Consider the following 27,139-nt stretch of genomic DNA (forward strand, 5'->3'; position numbering starts at 1 on the left):
ACATATCAGGAATTCTGTTTATGGTAAATATAGATGCCTACGCAATTTTTATTTACGTCACCTCTAAAATAATTACATTTACTATCAGTTAAGAGGGTATTCACAAATTTTGTATTGCAATTTGTATTAATCACTTGCAGATTATAAAAGATAACACAATTCTAAGAATTCGTGCAGGAAGCACTTTTGGAGTATGGACACTCATAAATTAACGCATACTTAAACTGGCGGAAGCCACAAGAACTAAATGCAGTGGATTTGAACAACTAATTTTTTTGAGTGCACTGCCAGGACCTCGTTTAACACATCTGTTAACATCTGTTTCTACATAGAGTGATGGTGTCTCTTAACTGCATCGCACTTAACATCGCCAATAGGATGGTGTACTTGCTTAGGTGGGTTGCGTGTATTCGCTAGAAGAGTGCCTTCGGTTGCTATCGATAGCCAATAGCTCTTCGAATATCATCGATAAGTATCGCCCTCAGTACATCGATGCCCGATGCTTTTTTACATCACTAGTCACTTTGTTAATCAAAATATTAGAAAAAACTCCATTTCCGCCTCGAAAGTGCATTTCGGGATCGCGCAGAAGTGTTATTAAGTGCGCGACTCGTTCGTTGATCTTAAAAGCGCTAGTAGGCGATGAAAATCAAGTGGAAAACGATCGTTTTTTCTTCTTAAACTTTTACTTACGGCAGACACGCACACGCACGCAGCTCACCGACGCACTCGCACACACACAACCACTCGCACGCGGAGAGAAGAGCAGCAAGCGGAGGAAGAAGAAGCAGATCATCAAACTTAAAATTTGCGAGGTGAAAATAACGAGAGGCGAAGGTTTTCCCAGCACCGAAGATCATAAATCGCGAGTGCGTTTTCATTACCTCCCATTTTTTGGTGGCCATGCCGGATTTCCACCACCCCCCGCCCCTGCTGAAATCGGTGCTGCCAACTTGCTGGCCACTAAACAAATTTTTTTTTTGTGAATGGGATATGGATGCTGTTGCGCGCAATTTTCCCCACATTTTCCACAAAATGTATTTAACGCCCACTTTCGAGTGCTAAATTTAGTCGGCCAAGCGGAAGGACGAAGCCGCGTCCTTGATAAATCGATGTGTCAAAAGGAAATGCAAAAAAGCGCGGGACACAGAGGAAATAGCGGTGAAAAGCGTGGGCGGGCAGCTGCCGCGAGGTCTTCCGCCCCGCCCCCATTTGTGTTTGCGCTTTTTTCCATGTCCTTGCAGTCGGCTTACAGTTATTGTTCTGTGGCACAAGTGCAAAACTCAACAGGGGGAAGCCCCGCAAATGTACCCTGTACATATGTATGAGCATGTATATGTATATTAATTATGAAGCGCCAGCTGATTCCAGTTCGGAATTCACATGTTTTTGCCGGTTTATATATATGTAGTTAGTACCTTATATTTGGAGTCCTTCAGTCTCAACAGTTCAGGTTAAAACAGGTTAAAATAACACAAGTTATAGTAAAAGTATTCAAATCAATAGATAATACTTATTTTGGATTTTCTACCAGCATCCTACTGACGGTCAAGATGCGTTTACGACTCATACAGGTCGAGAATTAGAAAGAGTATAGCAAATAATTATTTCATGTTCAGCTGAAATCAAACTGCCATGAGTCAACTTAACTTCCGTAGAAATTTCTATGAAATGAAATGGTTTTACAAAAGCCGAGACTTGCACATCCGTTTGTGTCAGAAAAATCCAGATACCATTTACAGGAATATTCAGACACAGTATTCAGTTTATTATTTGTGTGTGGAAAACTATAAACTATCTATTTTGGCATGACCTTTGCTTAGTCATCCGCTGGTGAAAGTTCAAGTTCAAGGTCTTGCTGGTTGATATTGATTGGCAGTCGTTTAATGGTTGCATACCCTTGTGTCCTCGATCCGTAGATTCCTTGGCACCGGCTAGCCGTAAGAGGAGGAGAAATTGCACCCGCCCGGCACACAGCACACAGCATGTTCAGTGAACATGGGCGGATTCCTGGATAAGCCGAAAACCGCCAAGCACAATGACGAGGGTGAGGGCAACAAGCTGCTCTTCGGGGTCAGCTCGATGCAGGGATGGCGGTCGGAGATGGAGGACGCCTACTACGCTCGTGCCGGGCTGGGGGATGCCCTGCCGGACTGGAGCTTCTTTGCCGTGTTCGACGGGCATGCCGGATGCAAGGTGTCGGAGCACTGTGCCAAGCACCTTCTGGAGAGCATTATTAGCACCGAGGAATTCATTGGAGGCGACCACGTGAAGGGCATTCGCACCGGCTTCCTGCGCATCGACGAGGTTATGCGGGAACTGCCGGAATTCACCCGGGAGTCGGAGAAATGCGGCGGAACTACCGCCGTGTGCGCCTTTGTCGGCCTCACGCAAGTGTACATCGCCAATTGTGGTGATTCGAGGGCCGTCTTGTGCCGCCAGGGTGTTCCGGTGTTCGCCACGCAGGATCACAAACCCATTCTGCCGGAGGAGAAAGAGCGCATCTATAATGCGGGTGGCAGTGTTATGATAAAGCGCGTAAATGGTACCCTGGCAGTGTCGAGAGCCCTTGGGGATTACGACTTTAAGAACGTCAAGGAGAAGGGACAGTGCGAGCAGTTGGTATCGCCGGAACCGGAGATATTCTGTCAGAGCCGCCAGGATAGCGATGAGTTCCTGGTGCTCGCTTGCGATGGAATCTGGGATGTGATGTCCAACGAGGACGTGTGCAGCTTCATCCACTCGCGAATGCGGGTGACCAGTAACCTAGTGAGCATCGCCAACCAGGTCGTGGACACCTGCCTGCACAAGGTGAGTCTTGATTACCATGCATATCGTCAAAGTTTTCACATGCTGTTCATTTCTTGACTACAGGGTAGCCGCGACAACATGAGCATCATCATCATTGCCTTCCCCGGAGCTCCGAAGCCCACCGAGGAGGCGATAGAGGCTGAACATCGTCTGGAAAAGCAAATCGAGAAGATCACAAGAGGTTGTCTTAGTCGTCTACTCTGTTTATAACTAATCGTAAACTGTTGACCCATGGCGTAGTGGTCTCCTCCGTCTTCGCGTCTCTTTTGAACCGAAATACGTATATTTTGTACCTTGAGCGTCACGAGTACTTTATATGGGCTCCTCGATGGCCTACAGTCCCGACCCAAAGTGCTTCTAGAGCTGTATATGCCCCACTTTGTCCAAAACTAGAATCTTACAAAACAATTCCTTTCCGAAGTAGTTCCAAAACGAAAAACAATACCAAAACGAAAACCAAACCATTGCCATTACTAATGCCAAGAATGAACTCCTCGCACACCCACCTCAAGTACAGTGAAAGCTCTATTGGATGGATAATAATAGGCACTGATAATCTATATGTGTATTTCTAATACTTATTTGAAACCTTTCGAATTTACAAATTCATATCAACAGCAAAAAGGCTGAAGTCCGTTTTTTTTTTTTTACAAGAGTGCTATATAAATGTTGTATACTCTACATAATGTGGCTCATTTATGCTCATATTCTTAGTGCTTAGACATCACGTACATTTAGTTATATATTCCCTTAGAGAGCTTTCACCGATATTTGCCTGTATAAATATGTAAATGGGGTGTGTGTGGGCGTTCGACCAATATCCTATCACTAATGCATAGCAAATACCTGTATAGCGTGTTAGTTTGTCATATCTGGTGGCTGTGCGTGTGGCTGACCAGTGTTCGTCTGCCCCGTGTGTGAGCCTGAGTTATAGTATTATTTATACATGCCTGTGTGCACTACAGCCACTGCCAAAAGCGTTCCATGTATGCGAAATCCAGCCCATTTAGCTTTAGTCGTACATATACACCTAAATAATAACAATTATCGACGAACCTGCCCGAGCTAAGTAGTTAAATGACCCGTCAACCAATTTGTATATACATTTACTTGCATATACGTATACCCCATTTGATACTAGGCGCGATGTGAATCAATCAAACGAAATTGCAATACTTAACGTACGCAGGTATTGACACTCAAAACAAACACTTGGAATTGATGTATCTAAGTAGGAGTAGCGAATTAAATCTTAATTTCTAAGCAAAATCAAATAGGAGAGTATAATGTCTTCAGAGAAGATTAGTTGTAGATAGAAATGTAAATAAGCTGAATAGCTGACAAAAACTTTGAGAAGCAATGAAAACATATATTTTATTAACTAGCAACCGCTCAGATGAACTGTAGTCGTATTACTTGAATTACGTATTTAAAGCAATGAATAACCCTTGGTGGTGTTTATCCGAGACTTCAGTATTCGAGGCACCAAAGTGAAACTCGGCCAAAAACCCGCAGGCCGACCTTGTTGATATAGACAATTACTTTAGACCGAATTCGTACGATTTACAATTAGCCAGTTAGTGAATAGACTTAGAGCATGCATTGCCCACCACTGGTCACAGTAGCTAACCCATTTAGAAATTATTTAGGCTAAGCAATAAACCAATGTCCAGTGTCCAGACGAATTACTTAGCCTAGAGTAGAGTAGCCAAAGGAGTTGAAATGTTATAGAATGTATACGTAGGTTAACGAAACCGAATTGTAAACCTTATGCTCACCAACTGTTGTGCTTGTTGTTAACCGAAGGCAAACGATTACTCCACCCAAATCGATCAGACATATTCCATTCAATCTAAGCAACTTCCCCGAAATATTTGTACTTGGGTGCCCTGGTAAATTGGTGATCCAGTTAAAAGTGTAAAACACACACATCCCACACAGCCGAACATACACGACTTTTAGAGATTAATGAACTACCATTGATGATAGTCAAAAATATAACTTAACGAAAGATTTAAAAACCTAAGCCAAAGTGTTTGTCTGCTGTTCTATTGGAATCATTTCGGCTTTCATTTGCTTATTTCCATTTTCTCTATTCACACTTTTGTTTCTTTGCTTTATTTTTATTATGTTCATTTCGAAAGCTAAACATTCCTTAGCTCCACCTGATTTCGTGAGAGCAGGTTTCAACTAATGCCTAACGTTTATCTAAAGTAATTTGGCAAAAGGAAAATTTTAGCCATTCGCTGTTGTTGTTTTCCGGTTGTTGATCGCGCCTCGTACTACAATTCCCAATTTCCAATACACTATTGCCACCAAATCAGAGCGCGAATTAGCCGAATGGGCCAATTGTCAATGCAAGAACAAGAAACAGAAAGCAATTCAAATTTAAGATGAGTGAGCATAAGGTACGTCTATACTTTTGTAGTTTGTAACTTTTCGAAGCCACTTTGTCATTACGTTATCGTTTATCTTATCGGTTAAATGGTTTGATTTTGTTTTGCCTACACCCACCCAGACCCGCCTCCAATAATTTCTTATCTGTGTGTTAATTGTAAAAAGTGATCCACACAATCCAGCAGATAATCGAGAATGCATGTATCCCATAGCCACAATGGAAAATTGAATTGAACAAAAACCGTTCTATGCAATCCTTTTGCTAAGAAATCCTGTATTTGAAGTTTTCAGTTTGCTATGATCAGATCAATTGGATTGTCTTAAATGTACCTAAGGCTTTTTTGCATTTTATTTCACAAAAAAATTTTGCTGATACCATCAATGCGAGATTGCCAAGACTTCAAAACATGTTAATGACTGCGCTTTTCTATAGCAATCAAGTAAATTCCCTTGTTTCCAATCGCTTGAGAGGCCAACACATACCCGTTTTTTGATATTTTGTATGACAGCATTCGTATCTATATATTGCATTTACTTAAAGTAGCTTAACTGTGTAATTCATATTTCTTTATGGACCATTTATGTACATAAATATTTATTTATAAACGCCATTCGAGCTAACGCAGTGTTTGCTAAACCGCACATTACTAATGATCGACTTCTCTCTGATTTTGTTGCAGACGAGATAGAGTCTAGCAAGATAACCGACTACGTGGATCTGCTGAAGTGTCTGCAGAACAGAGACGACATCGAAGGTCTTCCACCCGGAGGAGGTCTACAGTCCAAGTGAGTGTTTCATGCCCGTAAATAGCGTCCGGCGATTGCTAATCAGTGGTGTTTTTTTGTTTACCTTTGCAGATATCACGTTATCGAGCGCACATTCAAGCAAGAGTTTCCGGATCGACCATGTGAAGTACGAAATCTGTTCTATAATCTGTAACTCAGTTCGCTGCGCTTTCGCCAATGCTAACACATATATTTTATCGCTTGCATAGCACCGTTTTTGGCCATTATAGCCGTAGCCTTTGAAATTGCCTTGTTTTTTTCTGATTCAATCAGTAGATCGACACCAGAGGATTTGGTAATGATAGAGCTATCACAGCAGTTCATTCGATCGTCACCATTCACCATTGTTCCATGTTTAGTTGGGTTCCCCTCTCGGCCCTTAATCGTAACCTCTAATCATGGCTGCCTATTCTCTTTCTTTTTTTCTAGCTGTATGCATATGATGATATATGAATTTTGTAATGCTAATTGTTCATTTTTAAACCAACCAACCAACCAACCAACAACCAACCAGCAAGAGAACAAAGATAACTAAACACCCTATGCTTCACATACTCTAAATGTAAGCAGATAATTCATTATGTTGCTCGTCTAGCCCCAACATCATCATCATCGACCCCCTTCCATTCTGTTTCGCTATGTTTTGTTTCCTTTGTTGCAAGACTTGGAAGGACCGCATGTCTGTCACTGCATGTCTCATCCATATCAACCCACTTTCGTTTCCGCTTCCGCCGCAAGTGTGCATCCTGCCTGAAAATGTCCTAACCCATCGGCTGCCCATCACGGTCAATAATCCAGATATTTGTTATTCTTGCAGAGTCCAACGCATTAGGTTGCAGTCGAAACACGAAACAGAACCAGTTAAACAAATGCAGAAACCAGATCAGATCAGAACCGAACAGAACAGAAAGCAGAGCCACACAACTTGAACGAAGCAAAAACATACAAGAACACACACCAAACAGTTTTCTACTTTGATAAACACAAAAGAAAAACCTACTAATAATGATAATAATAAGAGTAACGATACATTTATAGTTTGTACGAAGCAGTCCTAAACACAACAATACGAACAGCCACGCCCACACAACTTTAAGATATAGGAGAGATCTAGAACAGAGCGTACCTGAGCAGACCTCAGAGACTCGGAATCGGACGAAATCAAAGGATGGCTAAAAGCCAGCACCAGGACCACACCGAACAGATTACTCCGATCGGATCCCTCTGAAGGACCCATCCATCTATGTGAACGTTGTAAACCCTCTGTGTGTCCTTTCGTTCCGTCACTTCTCCTCATCAATCAGCTATCAGCAGTAGGAAAAGCGCCAGGAAAAACTAATGGAAAATGTGGTATCAAATGTTATTGAGAACGGAGGACAGTTAAGAAACCGCGAGAGTCTCGCTCAAATTTTTTGTGTAAAAGAACTTTATATTTTCATTAAAACAAAAACCATGTATTAACTATTGATTCCGAACCGAAAGCGGACCTTTGTAAGTTGTAAAACGTTTGTTATCTAAAACACCTTTTGTTCACCTTCTTTATATGTGTACGAGAAGATGTGTCGCCAAGCCAGAAGCAGCGAAACTTAATAATGTAAAGTAAAAAAATGTTAAAAGAAAACCAGAAAAAAAAATGGTAAAAGGAAACCAAACTAGCAAACAAAACCTGTAACTATCTATGTACGGAAACGAAAAAGTAATACCTAAACCTTAAGTAAGAGAAGCAAAACAAAAGAAATCCACAATAATGTCCGATCTTAAAGAAACGAGAATGAAAACTAAGAACTATTAATTTATAAGAAACGAGTTGATGAAGAAAATCTTAAGAGAGAAAAGCAAAATTACGCTCGAGTTTGTAGTAAATGTTGATAAAAAAAAAACACACACACACTCCGAAGCTTTTAATCAGTCAATGGAACCATCGTTCAGCTGCACAGTGTACCAGTCGTATCATCTCCAGAACCGACAGCTGTTATCCTTGGAGGCGGTCAGGATGGCGTCTCCTGCGTAGCTGTAGGCGCAGCTGAACACCTCACCCTCATGACCAGCCAGCACTTGGGAGCACTGTCCGGATTCCGTGAGCCACAGGCGAGCCGTGTTGTCCGCTGAAGCTGTGAGCAGCATGCAGCCACTGGGACTGAAGCACACCTTGGACACCTCATCCGAGTGTCCTGCCATTAGGGAGAGCATCTCCAACTCCGAGGATCCTTCTAGCCTCCAGACCCTGGCCGTGCAGTCGCTGCTGCAGGTGGCCAAAAGTTGGCCGGCTGCATCGAAGCTGACATCGAGCACCTCATCACTGTGCCTGGCAGCCAGATAAAGTTCCTGGTCCAGCTTTCGAGTGTCCCAGATCCGCGCGGTGTTGTCCAGGGAGCCAGTAGCAATCAGAGATCCGCTAAAATTCCAAACGCAGTTGGATAACTCAGCGCTATGGCCTCGCAACTGATGCCCTAGACTGCAAGGGGAACTTCGAATAGTGATCTTTCAGAACTCAGATCTCAACCCACCTCTTGCTCCTCACATCCCAAATAGCTGCTGAATGATCGAATGAGCCGGTGAGCAGCATCTGACCATCGCGATTAAAGCGGGCGGCAATCACTTCGGCTCCGTGATGGGTCAGTTGCTGAAGCTCATGAGACGTTTCCACGTCGTAGATCCTGGCTGATCCGTCCAGGGAAGCAGTGGCAATGGATTTCCCATCCACCGGATGAAACTCAGCGGCCACCAGTTCTGCGGTGTGTCCATAGAAGGTGCACAGAGATTGGCCACTGGTGGCGGACCAAACTTTTGCGGTGCCATCAAAGGATCCGGTCACTATCTTGTCGCTGAAAATAATTGAAAAAGTTGTCAGGTTATTTCCAGATCCACCGCTTTGTAGATAAACTAACCAATGGGGAAAATTAAATCCAACCGAAAAGACGACATTGTCGTGGCCACTGAGGATGTGCTCCACCTGAGCCGTCTGGGTGTTGATCACATGGCAGGTGCGATCATAGCTGCCGGTGAGGCAGCGTTCGCCACTCCGATCGAAGGATACGTTGGTCAGAGGCAGGATGTGAGAGTTGTGGCACTTGTGCAGATAGAACTTCTTCTTCACAGGCTCTCGGAGTTTCTTCTGCAGCTTTTCCAGAGCCTGTTTCAGAGCACTAAAGGCGTTCTGTGACCTGGCGACACTTCCGCTGACAGGGCGAGGTGGAGGTGACTTCTCCAAATCCGCAGGTGATTGCTCCTCCTCCGCTTCGGCTAAGGTTTGCAATAGGATCCTGTCTGCCAGTGGCTCAATGTTGGTTCTGTACAAAAGAAGTACTTGCATAAACTGTATCCTTGCAGGATTTACTTACTTTGAATCTAGGTCAAGTAGATCGAAGTGACGCAGCCGTTCATTGCCCTTCGTGGTTTTATAGTTAACTGCCAGTCCTGGAAAAAGCCAAGATAGTCAATAGCTACTTAGCACTTGGTTTAATGATCCTTCCCACCTGGCGGATAGTAGCGCAGGAAGATCTTGGTGGCACTCATTCTGAGGTTGTTGTGACTTGCAACTCAAGAATTCCAACACGGCGCATTCCGCTGCATGTCAGTTTGCTGACCTGCTTTAATTGAGCCATTGTTGATTGGACTGGCTGCCATGCCAAAAGGTATTGTTTGATCGATTCACCTTGGCTTCCTTGTGCTAGGTCTGTGTCGAGGACTCATCGGGCGGTTCAAGGATGTAGGGTAATGTATTCGGATTCTATGCAAGAATGTGACTCTATACTCCCTCTTGTTTGCGTTGGTTCCCATTTAAAACGAAGCTTTTCTAACAAAAGCTTATCCTAGCCGGTTTTCCTACTCAGCCATTCATAGAACCCCATTTTGTATGTAAAGTTTTTCTTACTTACTTGTTGTAAATTATATTTTAAAAAAGAAAATCTGTTTGCTTGATAGCTTGATCTTTAAATGTATAAGATTCTGCCTAATCCTAATAAGCACCCTACAAAATGCATTAGTCACGCATTTTAATACTCAGTAATTGCATTATTGATTTCTGTTCGAAATTCTCGTCTTTCTTGGTCAAGTCGATTTTAATGACGAAAAGCACATGACTAATTAACTTTGCCAGACAGCAACTACTGTGTGAACCCTAACTAACCCTTGACCTCCGATTGTCCTTCGGGGAACCCCTTTGGCATTTGACAGGAGCGACCGGCTAAATGGTCTCTGGCCATTAAACCTAATTAGCTTGTTCAAGATGGGAAACGGAAGCCAAGGACCCCAGAGGCCAATTGGCTGCCGACACCTGGTCGCATTTTTAGCAGATTTACCATATGTCCCACGTGGGCAGACACGCACCCATCCGCAAATCCCCGGCCACCATGCAATTAGATTGCTTCACCTGGCTCGTTTCGGCATTTTCACTAATTTAATTTGTTCAGTAATCGGTGCCTCGGGTTCGAGAAAGGCAGTGAACGGGATTGTGTGACGACCACAGGACGACAGTCCCATAGAATCGAGTCGGACACCCAAGGAACCAGGCGCCTTAGCCAGCCCACAAAAGGCCAAGTGGAGGTACTACTGGGGATGTGGGTGCCACCTCTGCGTGGCCCAAAATGATAAGTAATGATTAGATATTATCGCACCCAATTTCACTGCACAGTGGCAGGAGAACTGAAAGCGAACAGGCGCCAAGTTAAGTGGACAGGGAAAAGTGCGAGGATATCTAAGGAGCACTGAGAAAAACCAAAACCCGGTTAGTGAATCAAACTAATATGCCATCAGATGGTAAAATTTGAAATTCTTAAGGTTTTTTCTCAGTATGTTGGAAAATCGCGCAGAAAAGTTGTGTGGGTCGAAAAAAAAGCGATAAGACGGCCAGAGTCTTTGTCTTGGTCAATAATAAAACATTTCATTGAATGTCCATTGAGTGGCGAGCATGGGAGCAGTGACAACATGTCGAGGATTTTAAGATGGAAATGGAAATGGAGCCGGGGCACCTGAGAGGAGGTCTGCCATCCCCTGGAAATAATCGGATGGGGCAAAAGCAACAGCTGTGATCCGTTCCAGAATATTCATCTCTTCATTTGGAGGCACAGTGGGTAATTGGGATGCCACAGGACTCGTGGCAAGCGGAAGCTTTGAGGAAATCAGAGACGAGTAAATGGCAGTACGAATGGAAATAAAATCAATTTAAAAGCCCATAAAACGCTTTCATAAACAAAGCAACAGTCGGGGGCAGGCGAAGAGCAGCGGTCGGATTTGAATTTATGCTCAATAAATTTTTGTTGATTTCCGGCAGGCGGCTTCACTCGCAATCACTCTGTGTGTTGTTAGCCATGAAAATGCCGGCTTGCATAAATTATAGACACACATACGATCCTTACCTTTGCCCCCAACAAAAGGAGCAAAAACCGATTTTATTGCCGCATTTTATGCCCGTTTGTTTGACAGTTTGAGAGCCGGGTTCATCGTTAACCATTTGGACCAAATACTGCTTGAGTGGCACAAAAACTTGGCGATACCACATTTGCTAAGCCGATAGACCAGTCGAATTAGAAGGATGAGCGATTTATAAACAGATTCTCGGTTTGTGTTTGACTAAGCGACATTGAATTCGATTTTTCCTCTCCCTTCGGTTTGTCCTGCCCGCGGTTGTTTGGTATTTGTTTTTTTTTGACGTGTGTGGCCGGTTTTCAGGCTTTCAGCTAAAAGGAGTCGTTAGGGGCTCTCTAATTGGAGAGGGAGACTGAATGGCTGGCTGGGTGGCTGGCAGGACATCAAACGGTTGGTAATCGAATTGCCGTGCCATGCGGCACTAAAATCATTTTCACAGATTTCACAGCGCAGCCATCGTCATCTGAGTGGTAGTTAAATGGTATAGATTTTTATGCATATTTGTTTGCTGTGCTCTCGCATCCGGTTGATGTCCTTTGATCAGCAAAACAAATGGAGAACTCAGCCATTTTAATTCGAAATTGAAGGAAGAACGAGAGAAATCCATGGAATAAAGGAGTACTCTAAAGTAGGATATTTAGACACCTTTTTAACTATCGAAACTTCAAGAGAGCGAGTTGCCGAGCAAATAAACAACCTACAAACCTGAGCCTGTGCGAATCCCCATTTATGACGTATTCTGCGGACGGGCCACTGAAAAGTTTACGACTTTGATAAATGAAATTTTGCTTGGCCTAAAACACAAGTTTGCCTGGCCATCCCTAAGGTTTGAATATATCAAAATCCGAGTTGCCCGGCAGCCAGGCAGTCGACTAAAGTTTATGGCCAAATTGTGTGCAGGCTGGAAACCTTAAACCGTTTACTTCCCAATTGAAATGCAGACGCATCGAAATGTTATAAATTTAATAATGGCCCTCTCTGCAGGTTCGCCATCCTTCGTTTGTTTGTGTGGGTATATGTGTGCTCATGTTTTGAAGTTTTATTGTGGGCTTTATTAAACGGCAGCAGGAAGTTTGGCAGGCACTCTGTGCGGTTAAGCGGCCGCATCAAGTATACGCACCATAAATCAGGGTCAGCACCGGCAGAAGCTCCCTTTTCGGGACAAAACAGCGTATTAAAGGCATTAAGCGCGCTCTTAAATCGCCTACATGACCGTTCGTCATAACGGTAAGTGGTGCTTAAAATGAATTATGCATTGCCCTCCGCAGATATTATATTAAATCATATGTACCGGTTACCCTCGTCCACGTGGCCCAGCAAACGCGTGTGTGTTTTCAAAGACTGATTGCAGGCCACATTCGTTGGCCGAGATTTTGCTGCCATTAACTGCTACCAACGCCAGTGGGCCGGCTAAAAGATGAATGGCATGTTAATTTGTGCGCATTATAGTGGCCATTTATCTCCACTGATTTCTGCGGGGCTTCGCTTTTGGCCTCAACTCAAACTCGATGACATTCAGCTACGAATGTCGCCTACGATCGCCTGCACTTGACATCGAATGACAAAGTAATAAACAATTAATTATGCGAAAGGCCAAACGTGCAATAAGCCATATCTTAGCCCTAGGCATTCAACAAGTTCTCAGTTCGCATCACAGAGAGAAAATTTAGGATTGTGGGACACTCATAAATGCTTGCTATTTACCTTAAAAAAAGCTATTTGCAAAAAAAAATAATACTCTTTGTATCTCATAATCGATATAACTAATTATTACTTTGTTTATCTCTCACTTGCAGGGCAATGGAATCTCATATTTTATTCCATTCTAGAGCAGCGAAATCAATTGCCCACATTCGCATGGCCCAAAGGTGAGCACTTTTAATTATACGATTGTGTTGCCAGTCCCCACTATTATGTATTCAAAATGTTATCGTTGTAAATTATAAAATGGAATCCATTAATGCAGCCAGCACACATACTAGAGTGTACATACATAGTGTATAGTGTGTGTGGGTGCAGCCGCACAGCGGAATGGTGGGCCATCTATGCAAAATTCATTTGCCCCAAATAGTATGCAATGGGAAATGTGCGTGAAATTTATGCAAACAAGGAACATTGGCCAAAATGGTTGTTGGTTGTCGCTCGGCTGGCTCATACCGTGTGTGCAAATGACTTTTGAAGCCGCTTATGTAAGTCGCATCCACTCATGTATGCTGCATTTTCATTTGGTAAAGTTTTAATATGGAAGTATAAGGTAAAATCTTGCTAAGAAATGCAATAGGTTCACCACTGACGATCTTAATCAATTTATGAATATATTTACGAAATCATTGACGCAATTTATCAAAACAGGGCAAGTGGCGTAATAAATTCGGATAAATTATTATGGCTCAAAGAAACGAAGCACTTTTGGCACTCAAAGTGCACAAATATGAATTTAATTAACATCAATTGGCAACATATTTTCAATTTGCACCTGTGCCAGCGACGAGAGTGGAACATAACCGAAAGGAAATGGTCGAGTTAATTGCATATTGCGTATACGCCACGTTGCCGCCACGAGGGCCACAAGTGGCAAATGCCAAACGTTTTTGTTATTCCGTTTGCCAGTTGTTTGGCACGAGTTTGTGAATTCATTTTTTGTTTGTTTATTTGCTTGTTCCTGTGCTTTGTGCATTTGGTTGGTCGTGTTTCGCCATACTGTGTGTGCTTATGGGTAAAGTTTTCTGGTTTCTGGCTGGCAAAGTTCCTTCATTGCCATGGCATATTGGGATTTTTGTGAGTTCCAGCAGGGCGGTGGATTCAATGAAATCCGTTCGACCGCAATGACCACAACTTTCGCCCAGCAATCTCGATCTGATGTGACTTCACTACGCCCGTGCCCTGCATGCAGTGCAGTGCAACTCAATCAACATTTATTACACATACGCGCCGTGGTACAAAGCCGAGTTGCGGAGCAGCCCTATCACAGGGTTTAAGGAGTTTCTGTAGTTCTCGACGAGCTGTTGTTCATTTTCAATTCGTTTAATGGGTCACTTGGGCGTGCGGCCCGAAACTTTTCACGAGCTGGCAAACAAGCCATAAAAGTAAATAGCCAGCAACGTGGAGCTGGCTGAGCTCATATTTTCCACAGCAACTGAATGTGGATCTTTAAAGTTGGGAAAATAGCTTAAATCAGGGATGCAAGTTTTCATTATTTACTCTGGCAGGCTTAAGGATTTAGATATCTTCGTATCCAATTAAGTCTACTTACTCAATAGTTACATCATCTTTTCTCTGTGTGTAATTGGGCGGGAATGTGGGTGGTGTTCGGTTAGCTCGACGGTCCTTTGGCAACCACAAAAACGCACGCAACCGCACACCTGCAACATTTGTGTGCGGTCTGCAGAAGGGCCACGCCCCCATACCCCCGGCGAAATAAGCGCCCACCTTCGTAGGGCACCTTAAATGTAATCGCGGCAAATTTAGACATTGTTGGCATTCGTGCAAAATGATATTTGAGGAAGATAATCGCCCTAATCCAATGATATGGCCCACCCACGCAGCCAGCTTGGCGGGCAAGGGGATCAAAGGACAACGGGGGGAGGTGGCGGAGTAAGTCATTCAACCGCTCGTTCCTGGCGCACAAAGTTCCTCTCACGTCGCCTATTAAGCTCACTTTCAAGTCAGCCTTTGGCGTTTGTAAAATAAGCTTAGCTGCCTGACTTTCCTTGCCATCCTGCGTGTGTGTGAATGTCCTTTCCCCGTGTGTGTGTGTGTTTGTGTGTGTGTGTTTGCTTAGCACCCGCACGTTTGCCTTTTATGTATGCCGAGGCACATGCAACACCTCGGCACGCAGATCCTGCCCCAGGACATTCAGTTCGTTCACCCAACGAGGCTTGCGTTTGGATTTTATTAAGGTTTTTTATCTGCAATCACGGGCCATTCGAAAAGCTAATTTTTGGAAGGACTTCGAATATTGTTTTAATGTGCGGCTAATCGAAATGGGATCTATGGCGCCCTTGTGGCGATTAAGGTGTGGTTCTTGATTATTTCAATAATGTGCTAAACTAAATATCCTGTGGATAAGGTTTAGCCGTGATTAATTTAAAGCATTTGGAATTTCGCTGAAAATCCAATCATATCGTTGCCACGATTTCTCCATTGTTTGCTTTTCGTACAACTCTTATAAATGATTTTCGTTCGCATTGCAATTTAGATAAAATCGCTTTCAGCTGAAGCGCTTTTTCCCAAACAGCAGCCAAAAATACATATAAATCTCGCCCATTTTTCAGTCGGCATATCCCCGTGCCAGTGGGCGTGGCCGGGCTGAATGAAATCGCTCTGTCACGTTTTAATCGCTCGAGAGATTAAAATAAACTCAAAAGTGCAATGAGGATGTGAGTGCGAAGTGCTACAGAAATGGGAAACATATATGTTGCAGGGGATTACAAAATTCTGCGATAAGTAGGCTATTTCGAGACTCCCCATATCCCCCCCTCGTGGGTGGTTTTACCTGCCCGACTTGCTTTTCATTTTATTTTTTGGCGAATTTATTGCGTACCATCAAGCAGGTGGTGGTGGTGGTGGGAAATTGGCTGGTGGACGCCACGGGGAGCAACTCGTTCGTGTTGGCACGTTAATTGAAATTCGTGGATCCCAGGTGGGGCATACTCATCCATCGACAAGGAGAACGCTGGCTCTGCAACAGGGCCACAATTTATGCGGGCACTGATAAAAATGGTTACCACTTCCAAATAAATGTATTTGTTAAGCTATATGTATACATATATACATATATATATGACGTTTGTTATATATCAATTTCTTTAAGTTAATATATTATAAATATATATCTCTGAATTCATCTGAAACTTTTCGCTGTGTAAATATTACGTGCTCGTGTGCGTCTGCCGCTTGTTCGTTGCGCGTTGCATGTTGCATGTTGCTCCTTGCGTTCCGTTCACCTCCACCACCGCCGCCACCAGCCCCCTCTCCCCTGCAACGTGTTGAATTACATAATTTAAAGTTCGCTACGGAGCTGCATAATCCCGTTGGCCTGGCCGGGCTGCTCCACAAGTGTCACACACATGGCGCCCAGTCCTTTTATTAGATCAGTAGCCCACCGGCAGGACGAAGTTTACACGACACGAACTTTTCTCGGGCACCGCCTGGCCAAAGTCAAAGTTGGAAATTAAATTCCTTGCGTAAACACACTCCTCCTCGCTGCTCTGGAAAACGGAGAGGGAAAGGGTTAGCTGCTTGCATCGATATCCCGGTCGTATACGTAATATGCAAATGTAATCAGTGCCCACATTTTATGTTCCTGCGTGTGTGCTCCACTTTTATACGCGCCTGCCAGCGCAACTTTGTGCTCGAGTCTAATCCAATCCGTTGCCAATTCAGATGTAATTCAAGCACCCCACCCCAAGTAACCCGAAGGTATTTTTAGCAAGAAACTAGTGGGTAGCAGGCGATACTAAAATCGGAGCAGTTTGCTTGCCAAACTAATATGAAGCTGTAGGCATACAATGCACTTGCTTAAATACATAGCCGAATTCTGTCACTTCTCTTGCATATTGAATCATTTGGTTTTGCTAATCGAAAGGGCAAACAAAAAAGAGTTGTAATTTACATACTCGATTCGAACGCTCAATACCGAGCGAACTGACCTCTTTCGCCTGGAGAAAGTACGCAGTTCCCAGCAAATAACCACATTTTCAACTTGCTATAAGTAGCAGTGCAGCAGGAGAAGATTATTCAGATTCCTCTGAATCTCTCGCCATGAACCAGCTAACAATCGCGATTTTCTGGCTGGCATGCATTAACTTCGCCTCTTCGACTTGCTGCACTTTTGCGGCGACTCTGCACTTCAAGATCCGTGGCGGAGTCTGTGGAGTGGTGGGTGCGAAGAGCAATGGCACTGGCTGCAAGATCACAATTTGCCCCAATGGAGAGGCCCTCGTGGGAAGCTATTGTGGCAAGGCGGCGTGCGATGTATTTGGATGCCAATGCATTAGGGGCTGCCTTCAAGGATCTTTTGCCAAGGACTTTTTGAAAAAGAACTACATACACGGCATCGAATTGCTGGGCACAGAAAGGACCGAGCTGTGCTTTTTGTGCCAATACATACCTAAGAAGATTGAATTTGAAATAAATTAAAGAGCTGAACACTTTCAATTGAAAATAGAGTCTGAAAATATTTTTCAAATCCCATACTTTGAATTGGTAGCGGAAAATCATTTAGGGTCCTTCTTTTTGTTGCTCCCTTTTTCCACTCGACATGTAAACTGGATTTTCCGCTGCCAACAGCCACCCGTACGGTTATTTTTCCGCCAGCCCTAAATGAAAAACATCCGCATATGGAACTAGTTTGGCATCCGAACAACAATGGCATAAAAAATGCGGCACATCCCCCAGCTGGATATTTTTTGTCTAAGCGCGGCTGGCATTGTTTCCATACGAACGCCGTCCTTCAGATTTAGTTCGATTCTACGCTACACTCTGCTACACGGCTGTCAATTTCAATCAATTCAACTCGAGTGTCCATCAACTGGAGTTCAAATTTTAGGATTAGCATTCTTGTCTAAGTTTGTACTTTAAGAATTAAGAATCTCTTAGAATTTAGTTCATATTTCCCTCGATACCTGTCTGTAAACTTCCGGCCATTCCCGGAACATTTCTGTTCAGCTTTTTGTACAGCCTTGATGGAAAAACTTTGCCTGAATGTGGATTTCCTGCTCTCATCTCGAACTGCAAAAAAATTCTATTGGAGGTGTGTGCATTTGTCGCCTTTTCAGTAATTGAATGCGAATGCTTGGATTTAATTGGAACTGCACGCCCTGTTGATTCCACACACAAACTGAATGCATACACATTATTGACAGGGCGCCGAGTTGATTCGAGTTGAGTTCAGCGTCGCTCAGGTGCTTGACACCTACCACGACAAATGCCCACTCACTCACTCGGATGCACTGCGCGAAACGGGTGTGCCGTGAAGGTTTTCGAGTGTAGGGTGTTCCTGGACTCCCCTTGAAGTACTGGCAACTTTTTCTCAGTGCTGCGAGTCTCCTGCTCCTGCAAATCGAACTCGGTGCACACCGAACGTTGACTTATTCATATTGTGATGACTTGGCGCAACTTTTTCTGGCAGCTCACAATTCGTGGCAATAAAATATAAATGGAAAACCAAGAGCTAGCTCTCCTGCCGCCGGCGGTGCAGACTCCCGCCCTAATTGCCATGGCAGCTCGTTAGCTTCAAAGAGCCCGCGGCGGAGCAGGCTAATGGCAGGGCTAATACCAATACTATGACTTATACTAATGCCGATGCCAATGCCATTGGCCGCTGGCCGCCACTCGACCTGGCCCACACAGAATTGGCCAAGCGGCCAGGTAAACAACACGAAAAAATATTAAATGAACCGCAAAATTGTGCAGCTGGCCGAGCGGGAAGAAGAAAAGCGAGAAAAGCGAGAAAGGAATCCACCATCATAGTGAAAGAGGACGCTCGTCTAAATATAAGGCTAAATATAAATTGGCATACTTGCACCCGGTGACTCGGCCTTGGAGCTGAATCTCGAGTACGCACCCGTCACCCGCCATCAACTTTTAAAGCCCAGTGTGGCTTTCTTCTTCCACTAAGCAGACCACTTTCAATTGCCAGTTCTCCTGTTTTCATTACATATATATTTGTTGGTATACTTGCCCCACGAAGCGCGTCCAGCCGCAATGTAATGTCCTTAGTCTGTCCCATCCTCTCCACTCCGCCGCATGCTCCGTATCCTCAGTGTCCTGTTCTTCCAATTTCAATTCGTGTCCTTTACTGCAGGCAGTTTGCATAGCAGCGGATGGAGCGAAGAGCGTTGCCTACTTAGGGGCTGGGCAATTGCCGAGCATAAATTGGCGGGCCATGGCTAAAATGTATAGAGATTGGCAACAAAAAGCTGGCTAGGACACGCTCTCTCCAAGGAGTTGAGTTTGCTTGAGTGGCAACTAATGAAATACTGACTGACTATTAGATTACATTTTAAAGGCCACGGAATAACATAATATATGAATTTAATGAGCCTTGCCATTGTTGGCTTTTCTAAGCGTGTTCTAAGAAATAGCTGAAATATCTGATTTGAATTGTAACATTAACTGACATTACTTATTGAATGTACATTCTTAAATCACTTAACTTACCATTGAGTCTTCCCGCTGTCGACAGACATAGTTTCTGCCTTCATTTCTCAGCGCGACTGTCTCTGAATTAAAGTGGCAGCGACATGGCAATCAGGAGCACCCAGACAAACTGCCAGCCACCCATTGCTGTGAGTGGGGGGGGGGGGGTTGCTGGTAAGGGGCCACCCACCCAATCATCGGGAATTCCCCGTCGCTCCCCAATCGACGCAATTTGTATTATGCGCCTCAGCGCCTTTGCACTTAATGCCTTATTTGTATTTAATCGCGGCTTCCGTTTCAGTAGCGTTCCACTCCATCCACATCCTCCTTCCTCTTTTCGCCCGCGATTCCAGCCCCACTCAATCGAGTTTTCGAGCAGCAAACTTACAGATACAGCTACAGATACAGATACAGATAGATGGAGGATGACACAATTTGCTGCTTTTTTGCCAGTTTCTCCGCCACTTTGGCCTCCCAATTACCCACTGCCGATGGCTGTGCCCGACATTCGTCAGTTGGACTCGCCTTTTCCCGAAAGGATATTCCGCCACTACTGATGATTCTCGGCCTTGTTTGATTGCTCAATGGAGCCTGTCAGCCTTTGACCAGTTATTGGGCGAATAGTGCCACGACAACTTGACTGACTGTAACTTAATTAAGGCACAATTTATGCGACACAAAGTATTTTTAAATACATTTAACGAATATGTGCATCATTCTTTATGTTTTTATCAAATTTGGTAGAGCTTAAACTGACCATGACTTAATAAAGTTTAAATCATTTTTGTTACTTTAAAGCCACTACAAAAACTTCCTAGCTCATATCTTTTTTTTTGAGAAAAGTTTGTCCGTAAGATAAACAAGTGCTTTGGCTGCTCTTAAATCAGTCAAAGGGGCCACTGGAGGCCATTCGTTAGACGCCACTGGCAATTATTATGTGCTATAATGTCCGGATGACACGGCGAATTTGGGAAAGTTTTTTTATTCCGGGCCCCGGAAGGTCCTCATTTGTTTGGGCAGTTTAAAGTTTTCGCATTAGCCGTATGACATTTACATTTACCGTGCCTCATGGCACGGAAATTAAGGCGGCCGCAGGACACAAAGGAGCAGAAGCTGGAACTGAAACAGGAGGGCGAGCATCCGCCTTGCGGTATGCAATAAAAAGCAAATGTAACGCAAAATGTTATTACGCATACGCCATGTGTGCCGCTGTGTCACCGTCGTGCTGCCTTGTTTGTCTTTTAAAGGTTTGTCGTCCGCGCATTACTCGCCATCTACACTGGGAAAATATGCGCGTAACATAAGTTGAATGTAATAAACAAGTTTATATACCATTTAATTTGCTACTTTAATCTATCGAAAAGTGGATGTACAACTTTATTGCACTTGAGAAGAATCCAAAAGAGTGCATTTTTTTTCCCACTGCGTTTGCGATCCCCTCAGCATTTTTCTCAACCCCTCCTCTGTGTCTGTCTGTGGCTTTGAGGTCGGGCAAAGAGCCGGAGCTCGTCCTGCCCTGAGCTTTTAAAATGCCATTGTTTGCAGCTGCGCTTGGGTTCACCCGACCCCCAATGACCTCCTCGACCCGCTCCAGGCGTTTAACTTTAAGGGCAGATTTCTCTCTATTTGTATTCTTCTTGGCATTTTGCAGCAATTTTTACTGTTTCACTGCAGTCCGCCTCTGTCCGGCGGCCAGTTTCATTATGGCCTTCTAATTTATGCGGCTCAAAGTCAATTTTCCATTTGGGCCGCCTTAGGAGCTGGTTCTGACGCAGTGGGCGTGGCATTTAACCAATCTGCCGACATATGTTACTGGGCCCTGATTGATGCGCTCCCGATGAGGCGGATGTGGCTGGGATTTCAATAAAGTTTTATGCCATTTCAACGGCCGAGCAAGGAAGGGAAAAACTTTCGAAACAATAAATCACCGATGACTGCGACGACAACCACGTATCCTTCTGTCTGCTGAACCTGAGCTCCTGTCCCAGCCTCCTAAGATGGGAAAAAGCAGGAAAAGTGAGGGAAAATGGAAAGGAAATGAAGAAAGTATAAATAGAGTCGACTACGCAGACAAATACTCTTGGGAACGAGGCTCTGATTCACTTTCGTGCTGGCCAGTCGAGATGGACTGACGACTCAAGGTCGGCTTTGATGATGGATTAGCTGGTGTCATCACTTTTTCGCCTCGCAAGTCTCTAATATTTTTATTATGCGAATTATCCCCATCTTATATGCTCTTTAAAAGTTTCGCTTCTGTCGTCATCATTCAATCAATTTGAGGGCCTACAAGTTTAACTCCAATCCTTTCGAATGCGAGTGTATGTGTCACCTAGAAGATATTTATCAATCTTAGTGTCAAATTTACTTAGTTCTCATCTGCTTTATTTTTATATGCTTTATTTTGACTCAAAAGGGCATTTAATGTTTTCCTGACCAAGTTCCTTGCTGTTTTCACTGCCATGTGAGAAGACATTTTGGATTTGCTGGAAGCTTATTGCCGCTCATGGTGCAAAGTGGCATGCTGAGGCTCCCGAATTGAGACACCCGAACACACACGCACACACATTAAGTTTCGCCCCAGGACCTACGCACACACACACACACTTGGAATTAACACCATAAATTTTGTAGCCTAAACTATGCCTGGCATGCTGCCTTTGCCATTGACTTTTCCGTTGGTGCGGGGAGGGGAAAGGGAAACAAAGTGGGCGGCCAAGTTGTTTTTCGCTTTTTGTTTCTTGTTTCTGTCGCCCTTGGTCCTGGTTTGTTTGTTCTGCTGCGTGATGCCCCGCACTGATGTTGTGCTCTTGGAAAATTGGGGGGTGGAATGGGTGGAAATGCGAGGAAAAGTGCTCCTTCGGCTCGGAGCAGTTGAAAGTGGTTTTGGCCGTCCCACCGCATTTATATAGCGCAAAGTTGCACCCGCAGCAGATTTCAAGTTTTTATCTGGGCCTGACAATGATGCTAAACCGACTTTAGTTACACAGTTGAAGCCACAGACATTTTAGCCAAGTGGCTTAGTTGTTTGAGGCCGAGACTGAGCTGCTTTTAATTTATATGGCCCAAAAGGTTGACACGCAAACAACAAAGTGGAGAAGAGTGCCTTTCAGAATCCAGTACAAAAAGGAGCCATAAATTTTCGTACTTAATCAGCAGGCGGTGGCTCTTGATGTGGATTGCAGGCTGCCCGTGGCGTATTACGTATACGTAATGTGGACAATGGGGCGTATGAACGTATTTTTCTGCGCTCATGACCAGGAGATTTGGCCCGTGCCTAAAGGTAATCACGAGGTGGGTGACAATAGCCAATGGATAACAAATAGAGTGCACTGAGAAAAATGTTTCGTAAAATATATTGAATTTGAATGCAATGTAAATATTAAAGTGCTAATAAAAAAGTAATTTTTTCAGTCCAATGTTTGCAATGCAAGACGAGTTTCTAGTTCTCCTAGAAACTTCCGATTGTGCAAGCTTGAAGGTTAAACTTCCATTTCAGTCTTATGGTTTTTTTTTTTAAGGGAATACTCGTTACATTCACCAAACTTGTGGTTTGCTCTGTCAAGAGAGATCAGCAATGTTGCAGCAGGGGCAACTGGAGAACAATTAACTGTCAGCGCTTGCCTCGAATAATGCAAACTAATTTCAATGTCGCCCGGGGAGCGGACAAAAGGGCCGAAGGGCCAAGGGGCGTCATCCACATGGCAGGCCACCCAACCGAACGGAACGGAACCCACAACAATGTACATATAATTTTTCATTGAGCTGCTGCGGATATAATCCCCGAGCTGCCGGGGGGGGGCCAAATGGAAAACAGAAGCTGCAGCACAATGGCCCTTTGAATCCGCAGAATCGGCGGATGATGCGCTCGTATCTTGGCCATTAATGCTGATTATTCGCTAATGTCGGAGGGATCGCACTTGGAGCGACTGCAGCCACAGTGCAATTTAGCTGCTTTAAGTGGCAAAAAGTTGGCAATTCGCAAATCGCTGGGGCAGGTGGCTGTGCCATTCCCTGGGGATAATTATAATGCCATTAGCATGTTTAGACCACAATCTGATTAAGCCGCGCTCTGCCCCTTAGGAGTCCGCTTAAATTGGCTGCGGCCGCGGTAATCCTGTCGAGCTCTACTCCTCGTCCTCCTCATGGCACATGGCACCACCAATTTTCCCTCGCTTCTCATGCAAATCCTAATAGAAAGTTAAATGTTTATTTACGCAACCAGCGCAGTTGAGTGGCTGGGCGTGGCCGTGGCCCCCCAAACTATTTTGTCGCATTTTGCATATTGCAAATAGCCAAAGGACACCCTCGGTTAACCCAAGCTGGTGGGTTAACTCCGCTCCGTTCCGCTGTCCTTTTGGGCAAAGCAATTTCAACTTTCCACTCGGGCTGGTGCCGCTATTGCCCAGCCATTTCTTTTTCCGGCTTTATACCCACATGAATTCCTAAAGCGGATTTCATTACTGCGCGGATACTGCAGGATCTCTGAATGCTGTTCTAATTTAAGCGACAGTCAGCAGAAAATTGCGCAAGGATGGGGTGCTCCAGGCTAAGTGGGAGATTCCCAAGAACAGATGACTCATGTGTAATGTTCGCAGTAGATTTAAGGACCTTCTACTGCATTTTTTATTGGACACATCACTTCCTCTTGAAGTGACAACATTTTTCGTGTATTAATATTGTTCTTCTTTCAAGTTGTGAGTGGATTCTATGTTTCCATATAAGTTGCAGAAGGAACACTTAAGTTAAGTAAAAATATCCATGGTTTAAGGAGCTTCTGCTGCATAAAAGTTTATATGATTATCGTTGTAACTTAACCTCTTCGTTTTGATTCAAGTTTCCTAATCCTGCGATATACTGTCTGTTCTTTCTGAACCCTTTCCACTGTTGAAATCTCCATTTAGATGGACTCTATCGGAAACTTGGCTGAAACGAAGTTTGCCAAAACAATTCCTCACTTCAGCTGCTTTCGTTTGCGTTTCCGTTTAATTTGGCCCGCACTTCTGGTCGAAATGCACTTGCTGCCGGCTGAATCATGCGGCATTTCTGGCATTTCTAGCCGGTTTCCAATTGTTCGACTTCCTTGCTCGCCTTTTGGCTTTCCAACACGCGCCAGGGCGTTTCCTTTTGGCCTTCCATTTGGGGCGCACTTTGATCATTTTTCGCCGCTTGGCAGTGACACAAATCGCTGAATACGAATACCTACCGAGGAGTGCGACCTTTGTCTGAACTTCAAGGACTCCTATTTATTCGAGCCGGAGCCAAGAATAAATGGTGGCAGACAGGAAGGAGAGCTCCCACGGCAGAGCCAACTTATTTTCGTTTGCCAACGCATTGAAGTCTTCCACTCGATTTGCAGTCCAAGTTGGTCGTTGCCAAAACCAAACCAAAAACCGGGCCCGGTTAAGTGCGACCGAAAGACCAAAACCGGTTGGCAAGTTCCTCCTCCGCCGCCTCTGGAGCCACCGGAGCCTCTGGAGCTGTAAGCTGTTTACCCTAACGCATCACTAAGCGCGCGCTGCACGAAAATAAATGTTCACAAACTTGCAGGTGAACTTCGCTGGCCCGTTTCGTCCCGGTTTTGGCCCCCAACTCTTCCTGGTTTAAAATTAGCAGGCGACAAACTGTTGATTCTGCAGGGGAGCTCATTTCCATACCTATGTATGTATAAGCCGAAGGAGGGGAACTTATTTATCGAGCGACCCCTACACGTTAGACCACCACACAAAAGCCTAACCAGATCCGGGGCCATGGACTCATTCAACTTTGCGCTAATGTCACATGCTTTGATTACTGCGCCGTGAAATTTTATTGATTGGCCAGGCAGCCAGCGCCACATGAGCGATGGAACCTAACCACCAGTCGACAACCCATCCACCCACCTATTAGCATTATCATCTGTATCCCATTCACATCCACATGCCCTGTCCCACAGCCACTTGCCACCTGGCCAACCATCAGATTGAATGCACTCGCTGAGGCGAGCAATCCGAAGATGCTTCGAAAGTGCAGCTGATAAGTGGGCATCTCAAAGGGGTTTCCATTACTTAAACTCGACGGCGAACTTTTACTTTGAGCTGAACGATTTCCAGTGCTGTCATACGCCATACGATTCTTATATCTTTAATGCTAATATCAAGCACACTTAGTATATAGTTTATATATATCACAACAATTCATATGTATATTATTTTAATTTCAGTTTCTGGTGAGAAATGATGGAATGGATGGCGCCACAGCTTTTTTCTTAAATCTTTAAATAAAACTATGAACATATAAAAGCAACAACTCGCTTCCTCTGAACCCTTTATCTATTCTTCAATATTTTTCTGTGCCCATAGATTGTCACAATCGAATCCACACAGGTTATATGCCTCGTCGCCTTTTTCCCGCCGTAAGTCCAAGCGTTCGATTTCACTTACGATGTCCTTCACACCGGTTGCTTACTTTAACAGCAGCGGAACAATGGATAGTAACTCATTTTGAAAATATTAAAACCTTTTTGGAGTAATGATTAGAGTAACTTTTAACAATACCAACATATATCATAAAATATAAATGAATAATAGGATATTTTTTAAGATTTATTCAGGAGGAAGTATTACTATTTTGACCGCAAGTGCATGTGAACTACATGTTTGCTCGACAGTCTGAGCAGTCGAAGGATATTTACAGTGGCTGGGGGTCCGTTCCACTCGTGAATGGTATTTATAATGTGTGAGGCGGGGGGCAGGACTGCGGAAAGTGTCCTGCACGGGAGGTAGTTTTTATCTACAGCCCGGTTGACAGCTGGAGATTTCGCTTGGCTCCTTCCTCTGCTGATAGCTTACAATGTGCCTGTCCTGGAACCATGCCCACCGCCACCGCCACCTCCAGCTGCCCCTGCCCACTTGGATTCTTTTTACAAAAAATGCGAAAATCCCTGTTGGAGCAAGCGTTGTCGCCGGCTTCGTCATCGCAGCTAAAATTGAATTGGAATTGCTTCGGCTCCAATGGCAGGCAAACGACAGGCAATCTGTTGAGTCGCCTCTGATTGAATGAGGGGGTCGGGGCCAAGGTCGTCGTTGGGGGTGGAGAAGTGGGATGGGCACTGGGTGCTCCAAAAGAAATGCGGAACGAATGCGCGTAATGCGCTTGGATGGCTGAATCCCCGGCAAGCTGAGTGAATGCCGTCCCGAGATACGAGTGCGATTTAATGATAACATGTTGTGCGACAAGCTCCACCGTCATTATCTGTCATTTTCGGTAAATTCTCGGAAACCATTGATCCGTATTCGTGGAACGTCTTTCGATGCGGTACGGCCTTGCCGAGGTTGTCGAGCGTGTAGAAAGCAATAGTATGTGTATCTGCAAGCGTGCGTTCATCATAATATGTATCTTGCAAATTAGCAGAGATGGTCTAAATATACTAAGCGAAAATAACTATATTACATTCCCTTACAACAGAATTGAAGGCGGTACATATTTATTTTGGGAAAAGCTATAATGGAAGTATTATAAGTTGATTTGATACAATATGTTTCGTTATTATCAGAATTCTTTTCAGCCGGTTTTACTGTAGTTCCATTAACGACGAATGTATAAAGCAAATCAGAAATGGCACACAATCAAATCGGTCCAATTGGAATTCTAATTATCG

General features: G+C 44.3%; 3 protein-coding genes across 9 annotated transcripts; 2 read left to right on the forward strand and 1 right to left on the reverse strand.

Annotated features, from left to right (window-relative positions):
• Window positions 1–478: 478 nt before the first annotated feature.
• Window positions 479–25,805, forward strand: alph (alphabet). Of its 6 annotated transcripts, NM_001260427.2 has the most exons (8): window positions 479–815; window positions 1,920–2,811; window positions 2,875–2,992; window positions 5,136–5,219; window positions 5,889–5,994; window positions 6,067–6,121; window positions 6,424–6,556; window positions 6,812–7,590. In NM_001260427.2, exons 2-4 carry the CDS (start codon window positions 1,999–2,001, stop codon window positions 5,201–5,203), a joined length of 999 nt encoding a protein of 332 aa, NP_001247356.1. In that variant the 5' UTR covers window positions 479–815; window positions 1,920–1,998; the 3' UTR covers window positions 5,204–5,219; window positions 5,889–5,994; window positions 6,067–6,121; window positions 6,424–6,556; window positions 6,812–7,590. The 6 variants fall into 6 exon arrangements, with proteins under 6 accessions (NP_001247356.1, NP_651701.1, NP_733298.1 ...); NM_143444.4 differs by lacking the exons at window positions 5,136–5,219; window positions 6,424–6,556; window positions 6,812–7,590 and adding exons at window positions 13,158–13,229; window positions 25,703–25,805; NM_170419.3 differs by lacking the exon at window positions 5,136–5,219 and having other exon boundaries at window positions 6,812–7,882.
• On the reverse strand, window positions 7,318–9,510 carry CG7568 (uncharacterized protein; the record flags this gene model as incomplete). 2 transcript variants are annotated; one of them, NM_001276142.1, is made up of 4 exons in its annotated part: window positions 7,318–8,449; window positions 8,502–9,284; window positions 9,336–9,411; window positions 9,471–9,510. In NM_001276142.1, 4 exons carry the CDS (start codon window positions 9,508–9,510, stop codon window positions 7,900–7,902), a joined length of 1,449 nt encoding a protein of 482 aa, NP_001263071.1. The 2 variants fall into 2 exon arrangements, with proteins under 2 accessions (NP_001263071.1, NP_001097972.3); NM_001104502.3 differs by having other exon boundaries at window positions 7,945–8,449.
• On the forward strand, window positions 17,125–17,502 carry Diedel2 (Diedel 2; the record flags this gene model as incomplete). The annotated part of the gene is made up of 1 exon (NM_001260428.1): window positions 17,125–17,502. The coding sequence occupies one exon, from the start codon at window positions 17,125–17,127 to the stop codon at window positions 17,500–17,502; it is 378 nt and encodes a 125-aa protein (NP_001247357.1).
• Window positions 25,806–27,139: the final 1,334 nt, after the last annotated feature.

This window comes from Drosophila melanogaster, chromosome 3R (assembly GCF_000001215.4).
Source record: "Drosophila melanogaster chromosome 3R".
Lineage (NCBI taxonomy): Eukaryota > Metazoa > Arthropoda > Insecta > Diptera > Drosophilidae > Drosophila > Drosophila melanogaster.

What these genes read in the sequence shown, in the direction of transcription:
- alph (NM_143444.4), top strand. Translation starts at nt 1,999, where the DNA reads ATGGGCGGATTCCTGGATAAGCCGAAAACCGCCAAGCACAATGACGAG. An exon ending in GGAGGAGGTCTACAGTCCAA is followed by an intron (nt 5,995 to 6,066) that starts GTGAGTGTTTCA and finishes TTACCTTTGCAG; the next exon opens with ATATCACGTTATCGAGCGCA. An exon ending in TTCCGGATCGACCATGTGAA is followed by an intron (nt 6,122 to 13,157) that starts GTACGAAATCTG and finishes TCTCACTTGCAG; the next exon opens with GGCAATGGAATCTCATATTT.